Source organism: Schistocerca cancellata, chromosome 3 (genome assembly GCF_023864275.1).
Source record: "Schistocerca cancellata isolate TAMUIC-IGC-003103 chromosome 3, iqSchCanc2.1, whole genome shotgun sequence".
Lineage (NCBI taxonomy): Eukaryota > Metazoa > Arthropoda > Insecta > Orthoptera > Acrididae > Schistocerca > Schistocerca cancellata.
In genome coordinates this window covers 146094833-146113664 of record NC_064628.1, presented here as the reverse complement: position 1 = coordinate 146113664, position 18832 = coordinate 146094833, and the positions used below count along the sequence as shown (strand labels likewise).

General features: G+C 42.1%; 1 protein-coding gene across 1 annotated transcript in view; it reads right to left on the bottom strand.

Moving 5' to 3' along the window:
- The window catches only part of LOC126176063 (membrane-bound alkaline phosphatase-like), a 160989-nt gene that overhangs the window by 110922 nt on the left and 31235 nt on the right, over positions 1 to 18832 (bottom strand). The window contains exon 2 of the mRNA XM_049923196.1: positions 11726 to 11797. Within this exon, the coding sequence (XP_049779153.1) occupies positions 11726 to 11797 (72 nt within the window). The remainder of the gene's footprint in view (positions 1 to 11725; positions 11798 to 18832) is intronic.

Genomic DNA, 18832 nt, shown 5'->3' with positions numbered 1-18832 from the left:
TCTGACCATAGTTGGCTTCACAATAAATAACCAAAATCTTCTCTGGGTTTTCTAGTGAAAAACTATGGCGCTTGTCAGCCAGAATCAATTTATACGCTGAAAAAGAACGTTCTACATCAACAGATGTGACAGGGGCATACTTCATTTACGGCACATGTTGGACAGGAATGCTGCAGTCAGGGGAGCTTGATTTTCCACCGAGTATGTCGTCAGCTGCACACAACTTCTTCAGGCCAGTGTTCTTCTGCAAAACCGTTTGCATTTTTGCCCGTACTTTTTCCCCTACTTCACCTGACGCTTCATTAATTTTCATTTTGACTTCTTCAAGCAAAGAAATATTGTCGTAGATAGGTCTCCCAGAGCCTTCTAATTGTGAAATTATTCTTGTCATAAATGTGTAGTGGGCCCTAATGTAAGATAAGTCCCGTTTTAAAGAAGAATCTTTGAGTAACTCCATTGCTGCTGTTACCTCCGGTATATTTTCAACCACCTTCTGGATAGCTGAGAGATGCGTCCGATAGTATTCTGTTGCTGTCAGCCACGTGCCCCAGCGGGTGACAACAGGCTCTGGCGGCAATGGGACATCTGGAAGCTGTTCTGTGAATGCATGTATTTTTGATGGTGCCTAACAAAAATTTTATTCACCATAGATATTACTTTATTTACCTTCATAATCAAAACGCCTTCGGTCCCGGGTTCGATCACCGCCTCTGACTAAATTTTGATAAGTAATCAGCATTGGCGGCCGAAGACTTCCGGCATAAGAAGTCAGCCTCATTCTGCCAACGGCCTTGTCAAAGAGGGCGGAGGAGCGGATAGAGGTTCTGGGCACTCTCTTGTCCTAGGGGTGGGAAATTGCCCCTAAATGTGGAAGAATCAGCAATGATCTACGACATGAGGATGCAGAAGGCAATGGAAACCACTGCATTAAAGACACATAACGTGTATCCACAGGACATGTGGCCTGTAATTTAAGAAGTGTCATGATGATCTCTCCATTGGCAACAGATTCCGGAATAGTCCCCCATTCGGATCTCCGGGAGGGGACTGCCAAGGGGGAGGTTACCATGAGAAAAAGATTGAATAATCTACGAAAGGATAACGTTCTAAGAGTCGGGGCGTGGAATGTCAGAAGCTTGGACGTGGTACGGAAACTAGAAAATCTGAAAAGGGAAATGCAAAGGCTCAATCTAGATATAGTAGGGGTCAGTGAAGTGAAGTGGAAGGGAGACAAGGATTTCTGGACAGATGAGTATCGGGTAATATCAACAGCAGCAGAAAATGGTGTAACAGGTGTAGCAGTCGTTATGAATAGGAAGGTAGGGCAGAGGGTGTGTTACTGTGAACAGTTCAGTGACTGGGTTGTTCTAATCAGAATCGACAGCAGACCAACACCGACAACGATAGTTCAGGGATACATGCCGACGTCGCAAGCTAAATATGAACAGATAGAGAAACTGTATGGGGATATTGAAAGGGTAATGCAGTATGTAAAGGGGGACGAAAATCTAATAGTCATGGGCGACTGGAATGCAGTTGTAGGGGAAGGAGGAGAATATGGGCTTGGGACAAGGAATGAAAGAGGAGAAAGACTAATTGAGTTCTGTAACAAGTTTCAGCTAGTAATAGCGAATACCCTGTTCAAGAATCACAAGAGGAGGAGGTATACTTGGAAAAGGCCGGGAGATACGGGAAGATTTCAATTAGATTACATCATGGTCAGACAGAGATTCCGAAATCAGATACTGGATTGTAAGGCGTACCCAGGAGCAGATATAGACTGAGATCACAATATAGTAGTGATGAAGAGTAGGCTGAAGTTCAAGACATTAGTCAGGAAGAATCAATACGCAAAGAAGTGGGATACGGAAGTACTAAGGAATGACGAGATACGTTTGAAGTTCTCTAACGCCATAGATACAGCAATAAGGAATAGCGCAGTAGGCAGTACAGTTGAAATGAAATGGACATCTCTAAAAAGGGAAGGAAAACATTGGTACAAAGAACGTAGCTGCGAAGAAACCATGAGTAACAGAAGAAATACTTCAGTTGATTGATGAAAGGAGGAAGTGCAAACATGTTCCGGGAAAATCAGGAATACAGAATTACAAGTCGCTGAGGAATGAAATAAATAGGAAGTGCAGGGAAGCTAAGACGAAATGGCTGCAGGAAAAATGTGAAGACATCCAAAAAGATATGATTGTCGGAAGGACAGACTCAGCATACAGGAAAGTCAAAACAACCTTTGGTGACATTAAAAGCAACGGTGGTAACATTAAGAGTGCAACGGGAATTCCACTGTTAAATGCAGAGGAGAGAGCAGATAGGTGGAAAGAATACATTGAAATCCTCTATGAGGGGGAAGATTTGTCTGATGCGATAGTAGAAGAAACAGGAGTCGATTTAGAAGAGATAGGGGATCCAGTATTAGAACCGGAATTTAAAAGAGCTTTGGAGGACTTACGTTCAAATAAGGCAGAAGGGATAGATAACATTCCATCAGAATTTCTAAAATCATTGGGGGAAGTAGCAACAAAACGACTATTCACGTTGGTGTGTAGAATATATGAGTCTGGCGATATACCATCTGACTTTCGGAAAAGCATCATCCACACAATTCCGAAGACGGCAAGAGCTGACAAGTGCGAGAATTATCGCACAATCAGCTTAACAGCTCATGCATCGAAGCTGCTTACAAGAATAATATACAGAAGAATGGAAAAGAAAATTGAGAATGCGCTAGGTGACGATCAGTTTGGCTTTAGGAAAAGTAAAGGGATGAGAGAGGCAATTCTGACGTTACGGCTAATAATGGAAGCAAGGCTAAAGAAAAATCAAGACACTTTCATAGGATTTGTCGACCTGGAAAAAGCGTTCGACAATATAAAATGGTGGAAGCTGTTCGAGATTCTGGAAAAAGTAGAGGTAAGCTATAGGGAGAGACGGGTCATATACAATATGTACAACAACCAAGAGGGAATAATAAGAGTGGACGATCAAGAACGAAGTGCTCGTAATATGAAGAGTGTAAGACAAGGCTGTAGCCTTTCGCCCCTACTCTTCAATCTGTACATCGAAGAAGCAATGATGGAAATAAAAGAAAGGTTCAGGAGTGGAATTAAAATACAAGGTGAAAGGATGGTCACGAAGTCAATGGAGTTAAGGAATTCTGCTACCTAGGCAGTGGGTGTGTTACTGATGACAATGACGGACGGAGCAAGGAGGACATCAAAAGCAGACTCGCAATGGCAAAAAAGGCATTTCTGGCCGAGAGAAATCTACTAATATCAAATACCGGCCTTAATTTGAGGAAGAAATTTCTGAGGATGTACGTCTGGAGTACAGCATTGTATGGTAGTGAATCATGGACTGTGGGAAAACCGGTGCTATAGACGAATGTTGAAAATTTGGTGGACTGATAAGGTAAGGAATGAGGAGGTTCTCCGCAGAATCGGAGAGGAAAGGAATATGTGGAAAACACTGATAAGGAGAAGGGACAGGATGATAGGACATCTGCTAAGACATGAGGGAATGACTTCCATGGTACTAGAGGGAGCTATAGAGGGCAAAAACTGTAGAGAAAGACAGAGATTGGAATATGTCAAGCAAATAATTGAGGACGTAGGTTGCAAGTGCTACTGTGAGATGAAGAGGTTAGCACAGGAAAGGAATTCGTGGCGGGCCGCATCAAACCAGTCAGTAGACTGATGACCAAAAAAAAAAAAAAAAAAAGATCCTTAGGAAATTGTAGCCCTACTTGCTCTGCTATGCGGTTGATCCCAGGCACTACACAATTTACGTCCAGCATCAATGGGTAGAATACAGCAGCATCAGTGACGGCCAGAAGCACCTTATTCTCATTCACTCCGTTTGGGTACAGCACCTTAAACCCATTGTTCACAAACTGTGCTATTGTTTGTGGGTTCGTTTTTGCAAGCTGTTTTGAGTAAATCAAATGAGCCCTCGATGGAGCATCTGGATCTACCTTGCGAATAATCAGGTTTGCAATGTAACGGTCAAGACTATCAGTAGTTTGATCCACAGAAATCCATATACAAGATTCTCCAACAACTTCTCGGATTCTGTGCAATGCAGCATTGTAAGCTGAATCCACATAATTCTTACGTAAAGTTGACTCTGCAGGAATAGACTGATGGCAGTACTTCTCAAGAAAACCTCTGAAAATAGGGTTTTCTAGTTTCCGAAAGGGGATGTTTGCTGCCAAAAGTTCATGACACAAATCACTGCAGAACTTGTTTTTCTCGGAGGATTCACCAGATTTATTGGTTAAAAGAGTTTGCTCAATTTTGACTTTCGTTCAACATTAGCTTTATGTGCGATTCCATGCTGAGTTAAGTGAGATTTCTTAACACTTGAAACCTAATACGAGAGAAAAAGGAAATGCAGTTTAGAATTGCATATAAAGAGTATTTCGTATTACTAAAGGATAGCGATAAAAAAGAATCCCAAGTGATAGGAAAATAAGAAGTCTAAGAAAAACATCAACTAACCTCCTTTTTGCATGCTTGGCAGAAAATAATTTTCCCATCTGTTGTATTAAGCGGAAAATCTTGCAGCCACTGCCTTATTTGAGTAGACTTTGAACTAGCTGCTTTCGGCATGGCGTAGTATTCTCACACAGAAACTAGAATTTATTTTGCACTTAGAACGTCAGTAACACTTAACACGTCGGTCGCTACACAATGTACTGATTTGTTTTCGCTGGGAAAAAGCGATTTTTTTTTTTTTTTTTTTTTTTTTTTTTTTTTTTTGCGATGCATGGCAGCGGTAGGGGAAGTACCGTACTCGTTTCTGGACATATGGCACCTGAAGATGGCCGCCCCCTCTGAACAAGCGAATGAAATCTACCGGTGCTTCAGATGAAAACATCTCACTACTGGCAAATTATTTTTCGAACCAGAAAATTCACGTATAATACCTTTCACTAAACAGAGTAGTCTGATAGAACTGCCTGTAGACAGCAGCGAGAAAATGCGCGAAGGGCAGTAATTCAGCTACAGAGGGCGTCTACGATTAACATTGTGATTTTTCAATCCGTGCTCAGCTTAAGGCCTATGAAACCGTTTCTTTGCGGAAATACACAGCTGGCCAGAACCCTACGAACGAAATGTTTTTAAATATAACATTTAGTCGTCCCACGTTCGATTCTAATGTGTAACTCAAATCTTTGGCCGGTTCCCATTCGCTGAACGAAGTTAAGCAATGTCGCGCTCGGGGCGTACTTGGATGGATGACAATTCGACCGTGCCGAGTGCTGTTGGTAGTAAGGCAAGCAAAGGAATTGTAAACAGTCTCTAACGGCCTTCGACTTCGACGAGACGTAAAGCCCTAAGTTTACTTCCTTTTTCTAATCATTGAAAACACAAGAACTCTTTGTCAGATTAACGAAATTGGTACGTACTTTTTAGGATTTTGATGACAAAATAGGCAAAATTAGGCGTCAACGTCGAAATACGCAATTTTAGGTCCTATAGAACTAACGGTACTCAGTTTAGTTAGTCATGAAACGCAAAAGTACCAACTTATATGCAAATTGGAGCTTAGGAAAATAAATAGGTTTTAACCTAAAGATCCGTGATCTATTTTTTGCATATGAATAACATAACACCTATAAAGAGTATTTGGTATTAACAGGGATAGTGATATAAAAAAATAAAAAAAGACCGAAGTGTTAGGCAAATACGAAGCATGAGCGCATATCAACTAGCCACCTTGCTGCACGCTGGGCAGAAAATATTTTTTTCCATCTGTCGTATAGTGTGGAAAAATTTGGAGCCACTGTCTTATATGATGAAATAGGCACTTTTTAGGATATTAAAGCCGAATTAGGCAATAATAGGCACTAACGTCGAAATAGGCTTTTTTAGGTCTTATAGAATTAACGCTATTAAGTGTAAATAGTCATGAAACGCATAAGTACAAATTTTTATGCAAATAGAAACTCAGGAACAAAATAGGTTTTCACCTAAAATCCGCGGTCTACTGATGACCGAAGATTGTTATGTCCCTTAGTGCTGAGAGCCTTTTGAAACATTTTTGACGTTTACATGTTTGTAACTAATTTCCGTTGTTTCATGTAATTCAGTAACTGTCATCCTGTAGAATAACGAGGAATAGTCATATTGTTCTGGATTTGGCATTTTTGGAGGTATTGGGCGACCCAAAACCCTTTTCGTCCCTTCTGCGACGGAAATTGTGTACCCCATCTGTCTGGGTCTACAGTTGTTCTTGTGACAGTCTGAGAGCCTTTTCGAAGTGTTTATGCATCGTGTAACTGAGCCGGGACTTGGGAAAGTGATTAACGTAAAGTGGAAGTTTAACATCTCGTCCTCATCGAGGTCATTTGTGAGGACGGGCCGGCTTGGGTGGCCGAGCGGTTCTAGGCGCTACAGTCTGGAACCACGTGACCGCTACGGTCGCAGGTTCGAATCCTGCCTCGGGCATGGGTGTGTGTGATGTCCTTAGGTTAGTTAGGTTTAAGTAGTTCTAAGTTCTAGGGGACTAATGACCTCAGAAGTTAAGTCCCACAGTGCTCAGAGCCATTTTGTGAGGACGGAATCTTGGTAGTAAGGCAAGCAAAGGAATTGTAAACAGCCTAGTATACACGGATTCGGGTGCGGAAAACCGTCTAAAACTCACATGTATCCGCGGTGCCGATTCCATCGGCGACCGGCGCACCTCCCTGATTCCCGAAACTTGCTCGCTATCGTTATCCGCTATTCGAGTGGTTCAACCGAAATGACTTCTCTGAGGTACTAATTATTCCAGTACGCTAAAGTCTCCCTTTTTGTCTGTTAATTTCTTTTCCTTATCGCTGCATTACCCTCGAATAAACTAGATGCTTATAACTAGTGAGAAAAATGACACCTTCGCTTGCTTATATAATTTACTAAACTTCTAGACATGTCTGCATGTTTTCTTAACTCCACATGTTTCCTTAACCCTCCGTAACATGATTAACATGGCCGTCATAATATACCAGCTGGATTACTGTTGCGACAACTTCATTATCGTTACAAACCCTCCAGCGCATTTTAACATCCTTTTCCTAGCTCTTACAACTCTTATTGTTGTTGTTGTGGTCTTCAGTCCTGAGACTGGTTTGATGCAGCTCTCCATGCTACTCTATCCTGTGCAAGCTTCTTCATCTCCCAGTACTTTCTGCAACCTACATCCTTCTGAATCTGCTTAGTGTATTCATCTCTTGGTGTCCCTCTAGGATTTTTACCCTCCACGCTGCCCTCCAATGCTAAATTTGTGATCCCTTGATGCCTCAGAACATGTCCTACCAACCGGTCGCTTCTTCTTGTCAAGTTGTGCCACAAACTCCTCTTCTCCCCAATTGTATTCAATACCTCCTCATTATTTATGTGATCTACCCACCTAATCTTCAGCATTCTTCTGTAGCACCACATTTCGAAAGCTCCTATTCTCTTCTTGTCCAAACTATTTATCGTCCATGTTTCACTTCCATACATAGTGGGGGTTATGCTTTCTACTTTCGTAAACGGGTCTTTCTCAGTTTAGAGGACAATTTACGATTTGCCATTTACTAAGGATGTCTAGAATTTTCTCCGATACATGGGTATGATTGAAAAATATGTACAATATATGTTTTCTATTAATTATGTGCATTGGACTCTTCTCAGCAGCAGATGTCGAACACAACTTTGAGATGAATGCAGAAGTAATAACTACCTCAGAGGATTTGTCTTGTGTACCTCCAGAAGCTCACATTAATAACACAAAACATTCCAAGTAAGACCTCGTTGTCTTTGTTACCGAGTTGAACTAACATATGGATTACATGCACATTTACTTTGTATAAATGGTGTGATATTGGATTAAGTATCATTCCTTTCATCCTCCAGCGAAGTGTCGAGACAGTGTCTTGGTTATCCGTTTCTGACATAATTAGGACTACTAATTGTTAACATTGCAATGATCCTTAAGAAATATGATGTTAGAGCAAGCCTACTACCACGCAGAAGATTAGGGATATAGATGCCTGAAATAAGGATTTACTGGAATTGCAGACGCGTGGTGTCTTCAGCTTGCAGTGTGAGTATGAACTACTGTAAGTCAGGCAGACAACACTGCGTTCAGCAACACTTCTTGGAGCAGGCCATTTACGTTTATCTGGGACAGAAAGATGTATTTTTAGAAGCTGAGCACAGCTTGCCTCATTAACTTGGATAGTGTCTGCCGTCATACTTGTGACCCGTTACTGGCCACACTATCTACAGTCTGGAACCGCACGACCGCTACGGTCGGAGGTTCGAATCCTGCCTCGGGCTTGGATGTGTGTGCTGTCCTTAGGGCAGTTAGGTTCCAGTTGTTCTAAGTTCTAGGGGACTGATGATCTCAGCAGTTAAGTCCCATAGTGCTCAGAGCCATTTGAACCATTTTTGGCCACACTAAACTGCAATTGCTTCCAGCCGAGGGACATCCACATGGCATGAGTGGTGGAGTCCGACCGAACACGCTGGGACTCGTTTCACCATGTTGCGGCACCTACACTCCTGGAAATTGAAATAAGAACACCGTGAATTCATTGTCCCAGGAAGGGGAAACTTTATTGACACATTCCTGGGGTCAGATACATCACATGATCACACTGACAGAACCACAGGCACATAGACACAGGCAACAGAGCATGCACAATGTCGGCACTACTACAGTGTATATCCACCTTTCGCAGCAATGCAGGCTGCTATTCTCCCATGGAGACGATCGTAGAGATGCTGGATGTAGTCCTGTGGGACGGCTTGCCATGCCATTTCCACCTGGCGCCTCAGTTGGACCAGCGTTCGTGCTGGACGTGCAGACCGCGTGAGACGACGCTTCATCCAGTTCCAAACATGCTCAATAGGGGACAGATCCGGAGATCTTGCTGGCCAGGGTAGTTGACTTACACCTTCTAGAGCACGTTGGGTGGCACGGGATACATGCGGACGTGCATTGTCCTGTTGGAACAGCAAGTTCCCTTGCCGGTCTAGGAATGGTAGAACGATGGGTTCGATGACGGTTTGGATGTACCGTGCACTATTCAGTGTCCCCTCGACGATCACCAGTGGTGTACGGCCAGTGTAGGAGATCGCTCCCCACACCATGATGCCGGGTGTTGGCCCTGTGTGCCTCGGTTGTATGCAGTCCTGATTGTGGCGCTCACCTGCACGGCGCCAAACACGCATACGACCATCATTGGCACCAATGCAGAAGCGACTCTCATCGCTGAAGACGACACGTCTCCATTCGTCCCTCCATTCACGCCTGTCGCGACACCACTGGAGACGGGCTGCACGATGTTGGGGCGTGAGCGGAAGACGGCCTAACGGTGTGCGGGACCGTAGCCCAGCTTCATGGAGACGGTTGCGATTGGTCCTCGCCGATACCCCAGGAGCAACAGTGTCCCTAATTTGCTGGGAAGTGGCGGTGCGGTCCCCTACGGCACTGCGTAGGATCCTACGGTCTTGGCGTGCATCCGTGCGTCGCTGCGGTCCGGTCCCAGGTCGACGGGCACGTGCACCTTCCGCCGACCACTGGCGACAACATCGATGTACTGTGGAGACCTGACGCCCCACGTGTTGACCAATTCGGCGGTACGTCCACCCGGCCTCCCGCATGCCCACTATACGCCCTCGCTCAAAGTCCGTCAACTGCACATACGGTTCACGTCCACGCTGTCGCGGCATGCTACCAGTGTTAAAGACTGCGATGGAGCTCCGTATGCCACGGCAAACTGGCTGACACTGACGGCGGCGGTGCACAAATGCTGCGCAGCTAGCGCCATTCGACGGCCAACACCGCGGTTCCTGGTGTGTCCGCTGTGCCGTGCGTGTGATCATTGCTCGTACAGCCCTCTCGCTGTGTCCGGAGCAAGTATGGTGGGTCTGACACACCGGTGTCAATGTGTTCTTTTTTCCATATCCAGGAGTGTATATAATGATCACGAAGACGCCTCCTCAGCACATCAACAAATAACAAAGGCCATGGGATACCTCACAATATCGTGTCTGACTTTCTTTTGTCCGGTTTAGTGCAGAAACTCGACGTGGCATGGACCCAAAGAGTCTTTGGAAGTCGCATACAGAAGCACTGAGCCTTGCAACCTCTACACCCATAACTGCAAAAATTGCAAGACTTTGTGCACGAACCGATCTCCCGGTTACGTCCCATAAATGTTCGATAGATGGCAAAATCATTCGCTCGAACTGTCCAGACTGGCCTTCAGACCACACTAGTGACCAAGTGCGATGGTGCATTGTCATCCATAAAAATTTCATCATCGTTTGGGGTCATGAAATCCATGAATGTAAGGAAATTGTCTCCATATAGCTGCATAACCATTTCCAGTCAGTGATTAGTTCTGTAGGGCCAGATGACTCCGTCCATTTCATGTAAACGTAGCCACCACCTGCTTGCACAGTGGCTTGTTGACAACCTATGTTCGTGGCTTCGTGGAGTCTGCGCCACACTCGAACCCTACCATCAGCCCTTACCAACTGAAATTGGGACTCTTCTTACCAGGCCACGGTTTTCCAGTCGTCTATGGGCCAACCGATGTGGTCACGGACGCAGGAGAGGCGCTGCAGAGGACGTTGTGCTGTGTGCAAAGGCATTTGCTTAGGTTGTATGCCACCATAGCCCAGTAACGCCTAATTTCGCCACATAATTGTAACGGTTACGTTCGTCGTACGTCCCAATTTGATTTCTGCAGTTATTTCTCACAGTGTTGCTTGCCTCTTAGCACTGACAACACTACGCAAAAGCCGCTGCTCTCGGTCGTCGAGTCAAGGCTGTCGGCCACTGCGTTGTCCGTAGTGAGCGGTAATGCCCGAAATGTGCTGTTCTCGACTCATTCTTGACACTGTGGATCACGTAATACTGAATTCCCTAAGTATTTACGAAATGGAATGCCCAATGTGCTAGCTTCAACTACCATTCAGCGTTCAAAGCCTATTATTTCCCGTCGAGCAGCCACAATCGCGTCGGAAACCTTTTCACATGGATCACCTGAGGGCAATTGACAGCTCCGCCAACCCGTTGTCCTTTCATAGCTTGTGTACGCGATACTTCCGCCATCTGTAACTGTCCATATCGCTGTACTAGGCCTTTTGTCACCTCAGCATGTACATCAGCCACGGCTTTCTCTGTTCTAGATGTATTACTCTTTCGATAGCTTTTCTCTCACATATTACACTTCCACCGATTTCTAGTGTTAGCTAATTTTCCACAGCCATATTATGATCTGTCACAACTGTGGTAATGGATATTATAGTGTCCTCGGCAGCTATGCAAATCTGTGTCGGGTTTGGCGAAAGAAACTGAATAATACCTGTCTATAACACCCCTGAGATATTTAGAGCGGCCTCCAGCCATTATACCAATGGCGTAATCTAAACCTGTCAGATCCAAGATCGTTGTTATACAGTCAAACTGTTGCAGTCTCGGTCATCATTTACTGTTGCCTTACACTATCAACGTGTTGGATGCGTCTCGAGTACTCACAAGAGGACGGAACATTGAGGTCCTCCTCATCTCTTGCTTTCATTCCCATTAATACGTAAAATAAGGCATGGAATTAATTGACCTCTAAACTTCGGCATTTGCTGGAGACCCGTTAGTTACGAACTCTCAGCAACTAAGTCTATACCATCTTAATATTGTTTGAAAACTTTACTTACGAGTGATGCGTGCTTACCTTTTTCGACCTCATCCACGGTTCCAATTCTGTGTCGCGATGAAGGCGATGGGTGACGAGGATGCAGCTCATCTGTAACGTGAAAATACAAAGTCATATTACGTAAATGATGCTCTTACACAAATTTTCAGTTCTTTCCTTAATGTCTAGAAAACGATATCCGCTTTCACACAACTGATGGTGCAAAAATTATGTTCGAGTATCCGTCAAGAGTGACCAAAAATGGAACGAGCACATAAGGCTAGTTGTAAGAAAGGAGGTCCCTGACTGAGATTAACTGGAAGAATCTTAAGAAAATCAACGGAAGAGCGGCCAAAAAAACTCTTTTCTGGGCGATTCTTAAATATTAAAGTTGATGAACTCTAGAGACTGGATCGAGAGAGGTGACAAAAAAATTCTAAGACCAGCGTAGAGTTTTATCACGTTGTCGGCTAGAAAGAATGTTACTGCGTCCAGTGACAGAGGTTCCATGGTTCAAATTGAAGCGCACATTAAATGAATCGACTACGATTGGAAAATAGGATAAATTGACGTTTATGTGGAGACATTTGACACTGATGATAGCGCCTCTGGCTAGTAATCAAAACATTCGTGTTCGCGGGATCGAACACTGCCACTAGTTAAATTTTTAAATAAGACCGACAGCAATGGGGCCGATGGATTACGCTAGAAATAGTAACGCTTGTGCTGCCAACAACCTAGCCAAAGAAGGCGGATGAGCGGACGAAGTTTCTGGGCAACCTTCGCCCTATGGATTGTTGATTGTCCCTGAAAGGCAGAAGAATCAGCAGCTGTTAACCCCACGAGTCACAGAGGCAATGGAAGCCACTGTATTAAAGACACACAATGTGTATCTACACGTTGGTATGTAATTGAAACAAGTCTCAGTATCGTCTCTATATTTACAAAAGATTTCGGATTAATCACTCTTTCGGAGCTCCGGGACGAAACTGCCAACGCGGAGGTGGGTATGAAGAAAAATTGAATCACCAATGAAAAGGTAACACTTGTAAGACGTGTATATTTCTATTGTCAAACCACAATTTATGAAAGATGTTTATATTTTATTAATAGGATTAAGTAGGAATAACTAATATTTGCCATGTTGGAAATAATTGTGGCAGCAGGGAATGTCTGCACCAAAGTATTGTTGGCAGGAGAGACCGCACATTGATATAATTTTTAAAAGGGCGGGAGTGACCGCGTATGGATACCTTTTAAGAAAAGAGCGGGAAAGATCTCGCATTGATACATTTTGTAATGGTAGCAGGGATTGTCAGCTCCAGAAAACACTGTTGGCGGGAGAGACCGCACTTAATAGCGTTAGTAGGAGGTCAGTAGTAAGCTAGATGTGAAGCGAGTCGGTAGTGAGTCTGAAGCGAGTGGTTGAGAGGAGCGGTGTGCCTGCCAGCCACCATCTATGATATACAAGAGATTATAAACGGATGTACAGAGACATCAGCTTACTATTGTCATAAGAGGAACTAATATTATTGAATTTTTTTTTCTTTTGAGATACTCAAGACTACTGAAGGTATTGGCGCGATGCTAGTTGTAAGATTATTGTAAAAAAGTAAATCCCATGTGAACGTTTGTAAAGTCGTTTCAATCAGAATATAATTAACTTTTGCCAGCAATATTGCATTACTGATCATAATCCATCCCAAAAACCATCAACGTGAAACTTTGCAAAATTTTATTGTTGTCAAGAAGAAGTTTAACTATGAATTACCTAACTTCAGTCAAATTAATAAAAGAATAACGTCAGCTTTGCTATTAAAGAATAACGTCAGCTTTGGTAATAAATACAGCCACTTATTATGACAGTCCACCAGCAGCTAATAGAGTATAGTAAAACAGAGTAAGTATATTCATGTCGCAGTTCGATGTAGCAGTCAGATGGTGATTTAGTAACAGTAAAAAAGGTAAGGAACGGCTTTGGGTTATTGCAGGTAACGACTGAGTGCCACGACGACGACACATTGTATGTTTCGTGGAAATAATCAGAAAATGACTTTTAATAAGCAGCATTTAAATTTGTATGCGAAGATTGAGAAAGAGAATTTCAAAGGGAAAATTTCATTTGTTATTAAGCAATAGATAGAAATCCTAAGGGAAGGTTTCATAGGTTATTGTAGAAGGGAAGGTTGCGTAACAAAAGAGGTATAGAGGACACGGGAAGGTTTCACACTCTACAAGTCGTAGCGTGGAATGTTATTAATTTGTACAAGGCTGGTAAGCTATAAAATCTGAAATAAGTAATGCAAGGGTTCACACGAGCTATAGTGAGAATCCGTGAAGTATAATGGAAAGAAGGTAAAGATTGGAAAGATTCACTCGAGTTATAGTGATAATCAGTGAAGGGTAATGGAAAGAAGGTAAGGATTTCTGATGAGATTAATAGCAGTAGCAGCAGAAATTGGTATAAAGGAAGCAAAATGCGTTACGGATAGGACGGTAGGGTGGAGAGTGAGCCGATGTGAATAGTGAAAAGGTTGTTCTCATCGGAATAGACAGAAAACTAACAACAATAGTTACGGTATACAGGTCGACATCACAAGCAGGAAAGGAAAAGACAGAGACAGTATTTACATCGTTATACAGGTCACATCACAAGCAGAAGAGTAATAGGTAGAGAGTATATATATATATATATATATATATATATATATATATATATATATATATATATGTACTGAATGGGTAATTGAGTATGTAAACGATCATGAAAGTCTAAAAATCACTGGTGATTGGAATGCAGTAGTATGAGAAGCGGCTGTGACCGAGTTATGGGATAATTTGAGCTTGGTAGTAGAAATGAAGGGGAGAAAAACTAATCGAGATTTACAATACGTTTCAGTTAATAACAGCAAATACGATATTCTAAAATCAGCAGAGGAGGAGATATAGATGGAAAAGATTCCAGTGTCTTCTATATTAAATCACGGTCAGACAGTGATTTCCCAGAACTGGTATTAGACCGTAAGATGTACCATGGAGCAGATATCGATTCAGAAAACAATTTAGTAATGATGAAGAGTAGACTGAAGTTTAAGAGAACAGTTCGGAAGAACCATTGTGGAAGGACGTGGAATATTGAAGTACTAACTAACGGCGAGAAAGTTCTCTTCGGCTTGGCAGTTTAGTTGATGAAGAATGAACCACTAAAAATGGATATCATAGAAGTTGTCCAATAAGATACAAGTACAAGGAAGAAGTCTTAGTTGACAGAAGAATTTCTTCAATTGATCGACGAAAGAAAGAAGTACAGTTATTTTAAGGAAAAGACAGGAAAACAGCAATACATATCACTCAGGAATGAAATAAATGGGACGTACAGAGAAGCCAAGGCGAAACGGGTGCAGGAAAACTGTAAAAATTTCGAAAAATAAGTTATCGTTGGAAGGACTCATAACGTATCAATGTATCTCGTCTGCATCTGTGAGTGATAGTATGTACGACTAGGATGCGGGCTACTGACAAGAGGTATACATGGACGCCGGACGCCATCTCTTTTTTGTGTAGCACAACGGATATGCTTGATTCATTGGTGATAGTCATGGGGTGCTAGTAGTTGCAAATGTTTTCGATCTAGTGATGTTATATCTCAGGATCGACTTTTTAAAGATGTTAATTTCGTACGTTTAATCTGTAAATCATGTATTATAATATGTCTGCAGATTTGTAAATTTTATTCCTTCTGGAGGAATATGTATTACGAGCGGTAGAACTTCAAAGAGAATTTGTTCTCCATAATTTCATAGGAAGGTTGCCTGTAGAACAAGCTTGCGGGTCCAACAGAGTATAAAGAACTAGGGACTCTGAGGGCTTTCGAGGAGAAAACACACTGCATTTGCTCGAAGAAGTTTCAAGACATTTTAAGATGTTTTTAGAGATTGGAGATCCAGTTTGCTGTGAGAGATCTGAACTCTGAATTGTATGTGCATGATTTCACTGAAGGATTAGTGGTTAGACGTATCTAATGTGCAACAGTGGTTTAACAATGAAAGGAAACGAAAATCTTTTATCAAGAACATACTTTGAGGAGTCGTAATAAACATTAGTAGGGAAGAAACTTTTTTTCTTTTTTTAGTGCACCAAGGAAATTGAACTATCTGTTGTTTTTGATAGTAAGATAAAGTTTTTTCAGCGTACGTTTGAAACCAAATACTGCGAGTAGCTGAAATATCAAAGGAAGGACAAAAAATTATGACTGAAAGAAAATAAGCTGAAAAGAACAGGTATGGTTACTCTTTCTGAAGTTTGATCATTTCACGCTTACTGAAATAACAATTAAATATGGAAGATTTTAACATTCTTAGCAGTGTTACAAAAGAGTAGTGCAACTAACTCCATATGTCTATCACTTTGCTTTTAAAAGGATTTTGTTAACTGGCGATTATTAATGATAGAGCTCTTGTAGATGAGACATTACGTATCCTCGTTTTGCACAGTGTTACATTGCCTGTTAAGGTTTATTGTTAATGTTCCGTGACAGAACATGTGGAGTAGACAAGACAGTAGTTTATTGTTCAGAAAGCTGTTTCATGACACGTGTCAAGTTACTGTGCTTTTAGTTATTCTTGTTTGGTGCTGTACGCTGTCAGACTTGTCCTAATTATGAGTAGTTATGGTTGTGTAGCAAAGATCAAACTGTTCATTACGCCTTTGACTCTGAGAATGGTTTTTCCAGGCAAGCGTACTTCTTTCTGTTTTTCGTTATCACTGACTCGTTTGATGCGGCTCGTTACGAATTCTCCTCCGGCGTTAACTTCTTTATACCAGAGTTTCACCTGCTACCTACATCCATATTTCTTTCATGTATTCCAGTACAAATCACTAGCTTCACAGATGATGAAAAGACTGAAGCACTGTATGATGAGATAAAGGAAATTAATCAGATAGTTAAGGGAGACGAAAACTTAATAGTCATTGGGGACTGGAATTCCATAGCAGGAAAAGAAAGAAAGGGAAAAGTAGTAGGTGTATATTGACTTAGGGGAAAGGGATGAAAGAGGAAGCCGTCTGGTAGAATTTATGCACAAAGCATAATTTAAGTATCGCTAACACTTGATTTAAGAACCTTGAAAGAAGACTGTATACGTGGAAGAGACCTGGAGACACCTGAAGGATTCAGATTGATGGTAAGACAGAGATTTCGGAACCAGGTTTTAAATTTTAAGAAATTTCCAAGGTCAGATGTGGAGTCTGACCACAATTTATCGGCCATTAACAGTAGATCAAAACGGAAGAAACTGTAAAAAGGTGGCAATTTAAGGATATGGGACCTGGGTAAACTGAAAAAAGGATGGGTTCCAGAGAATTTTAGAGGGAGCATTAATGAATGTTTGAGAAGGACAGGAGAAAGGAATACAGTAGAAGAAGAATGGGTAGTTTTGAGAGGTGAAATAGAGAAAGCAGCAGAGAAAATTAGAAATTTGTGGTAAGGACTATGGGGAAAAACTGCTGAGGTCATCTGTCCTTAGGCTTACACACTACCTTAAACTGACTTACGCTAAGGACAACACACACACCCATGCTCGATGGAGGATTCGAACCTCCGAGGAGCAACAGGGCATCAAGCAGGTAAAAACACGAGCGCTGGTAGAAATCCTTGGGTAATACAAGAGATACTGGATTTCATTGATGAATGGAAAAAAAAATATAAAACTGCAGTAAATGGAACAGGTGAAGCGTAATACAAACGACTAAAATATGAGATCAAAACGGCCAAGTAGTAATGGCTAGACGACAACTATAACGATGTAGAAACGTATATCAGTACGGGTAAGGTAGATGCCGCATACAGGAAAATTAAAGAGACTTTGGGAGAAAGTAGAACTACCTACATGAATATCAAGAGCTCAGATGGGATACCATCCTCGGCAAAGAAGGGAAATCAGAAAGGTGGAAACACTATTTAGAGGGACTATACAAGGGAGATCTACTTGAGGGAAATATTATGGAAATGAAAGAAGACGTGGATGAAGATGAGATGGGAGATATGATATCACTTGAATAATTTGAAAGAGCGCTGAAAGACCTAAGTCAAAACAAGGCCCCAGGTGTAGGCAACGTTCCCTTAGAACTACTGATAGACTTGGGAGGGCCAGCCATGACAAAACCCTTCCATTTGGTGAACAAGATGCACGAGACAGCCGAAATATCCGCATACGTCAAAAAGAATATAATGATTCGAATTCCAAAGAAATTAGGTGTTGACGGATGTGAAAACACGGAACTGTAAGTTTAATAAGTCACGGTTACAAAATACTAACACGAATTCTTTACAGAAGATTGGAAAAACCCGCAGAAGCCGACCTCGGGGAAGAGCTGTTTGGAGTCTGGAGAAATGTAGGAACAAGCGAAGCAATACTGACCATACGACTACTCATAGACGATAGGTTAAGAAAAGACAAACCTAAGTTCCTCGGATTTGTAGATTTTGAGGAAGCTTCTGATAATGTTGACAGGGGTAAAATACAGGGAGCGAAAGGTTATTTACAATTGGTATAGAGTCGAGTGGCACGGAAGGGAAGCATTGATGGAGAAGGGAGTGAGACTATCCCCGACGCTATTAAGGTTGTTTGTATATTGTGCAAGCAGTAATGGAAACAACGAAAAATTAGGAGTAGGAATTAATGTCCAGGGAGAAGGAATAAAATCTCTGAGGTTTGCCGATGACACAGTAATTCTGTCAGAGGCAGCAAATTGAATGGAATGGACAGTGTATTGAAAAGAGTATATAAGGTGAACACCAACAAAAGTAAATCGAGGATAGTGGAATGTAGCCGAATTAAATCAGGCAATCCTGAGATAATTAGGTTAGGAAATGAGACACGTAAAGTAGTAGATGAGTTTTGGTATTTGGGCAGCAAAATAACTGATGACGGTCGAAGTAGAGAGGATATAAAATATAGATGTCAATGGCAAGGAAAATGTTTCTGAAGAAGAGAAATTTGTTAACATCGAATGTAGATTTAAGTGTAAGAAATATTTTCTGGAAGTATTTGTATGGAGTGTAGCCATGTATAGAAGTGAAACATGGACGATAATGAGTTTAGACAGGAAGAGAATAGAAGCTTTCGAAATGTGGTGCTACAGAAG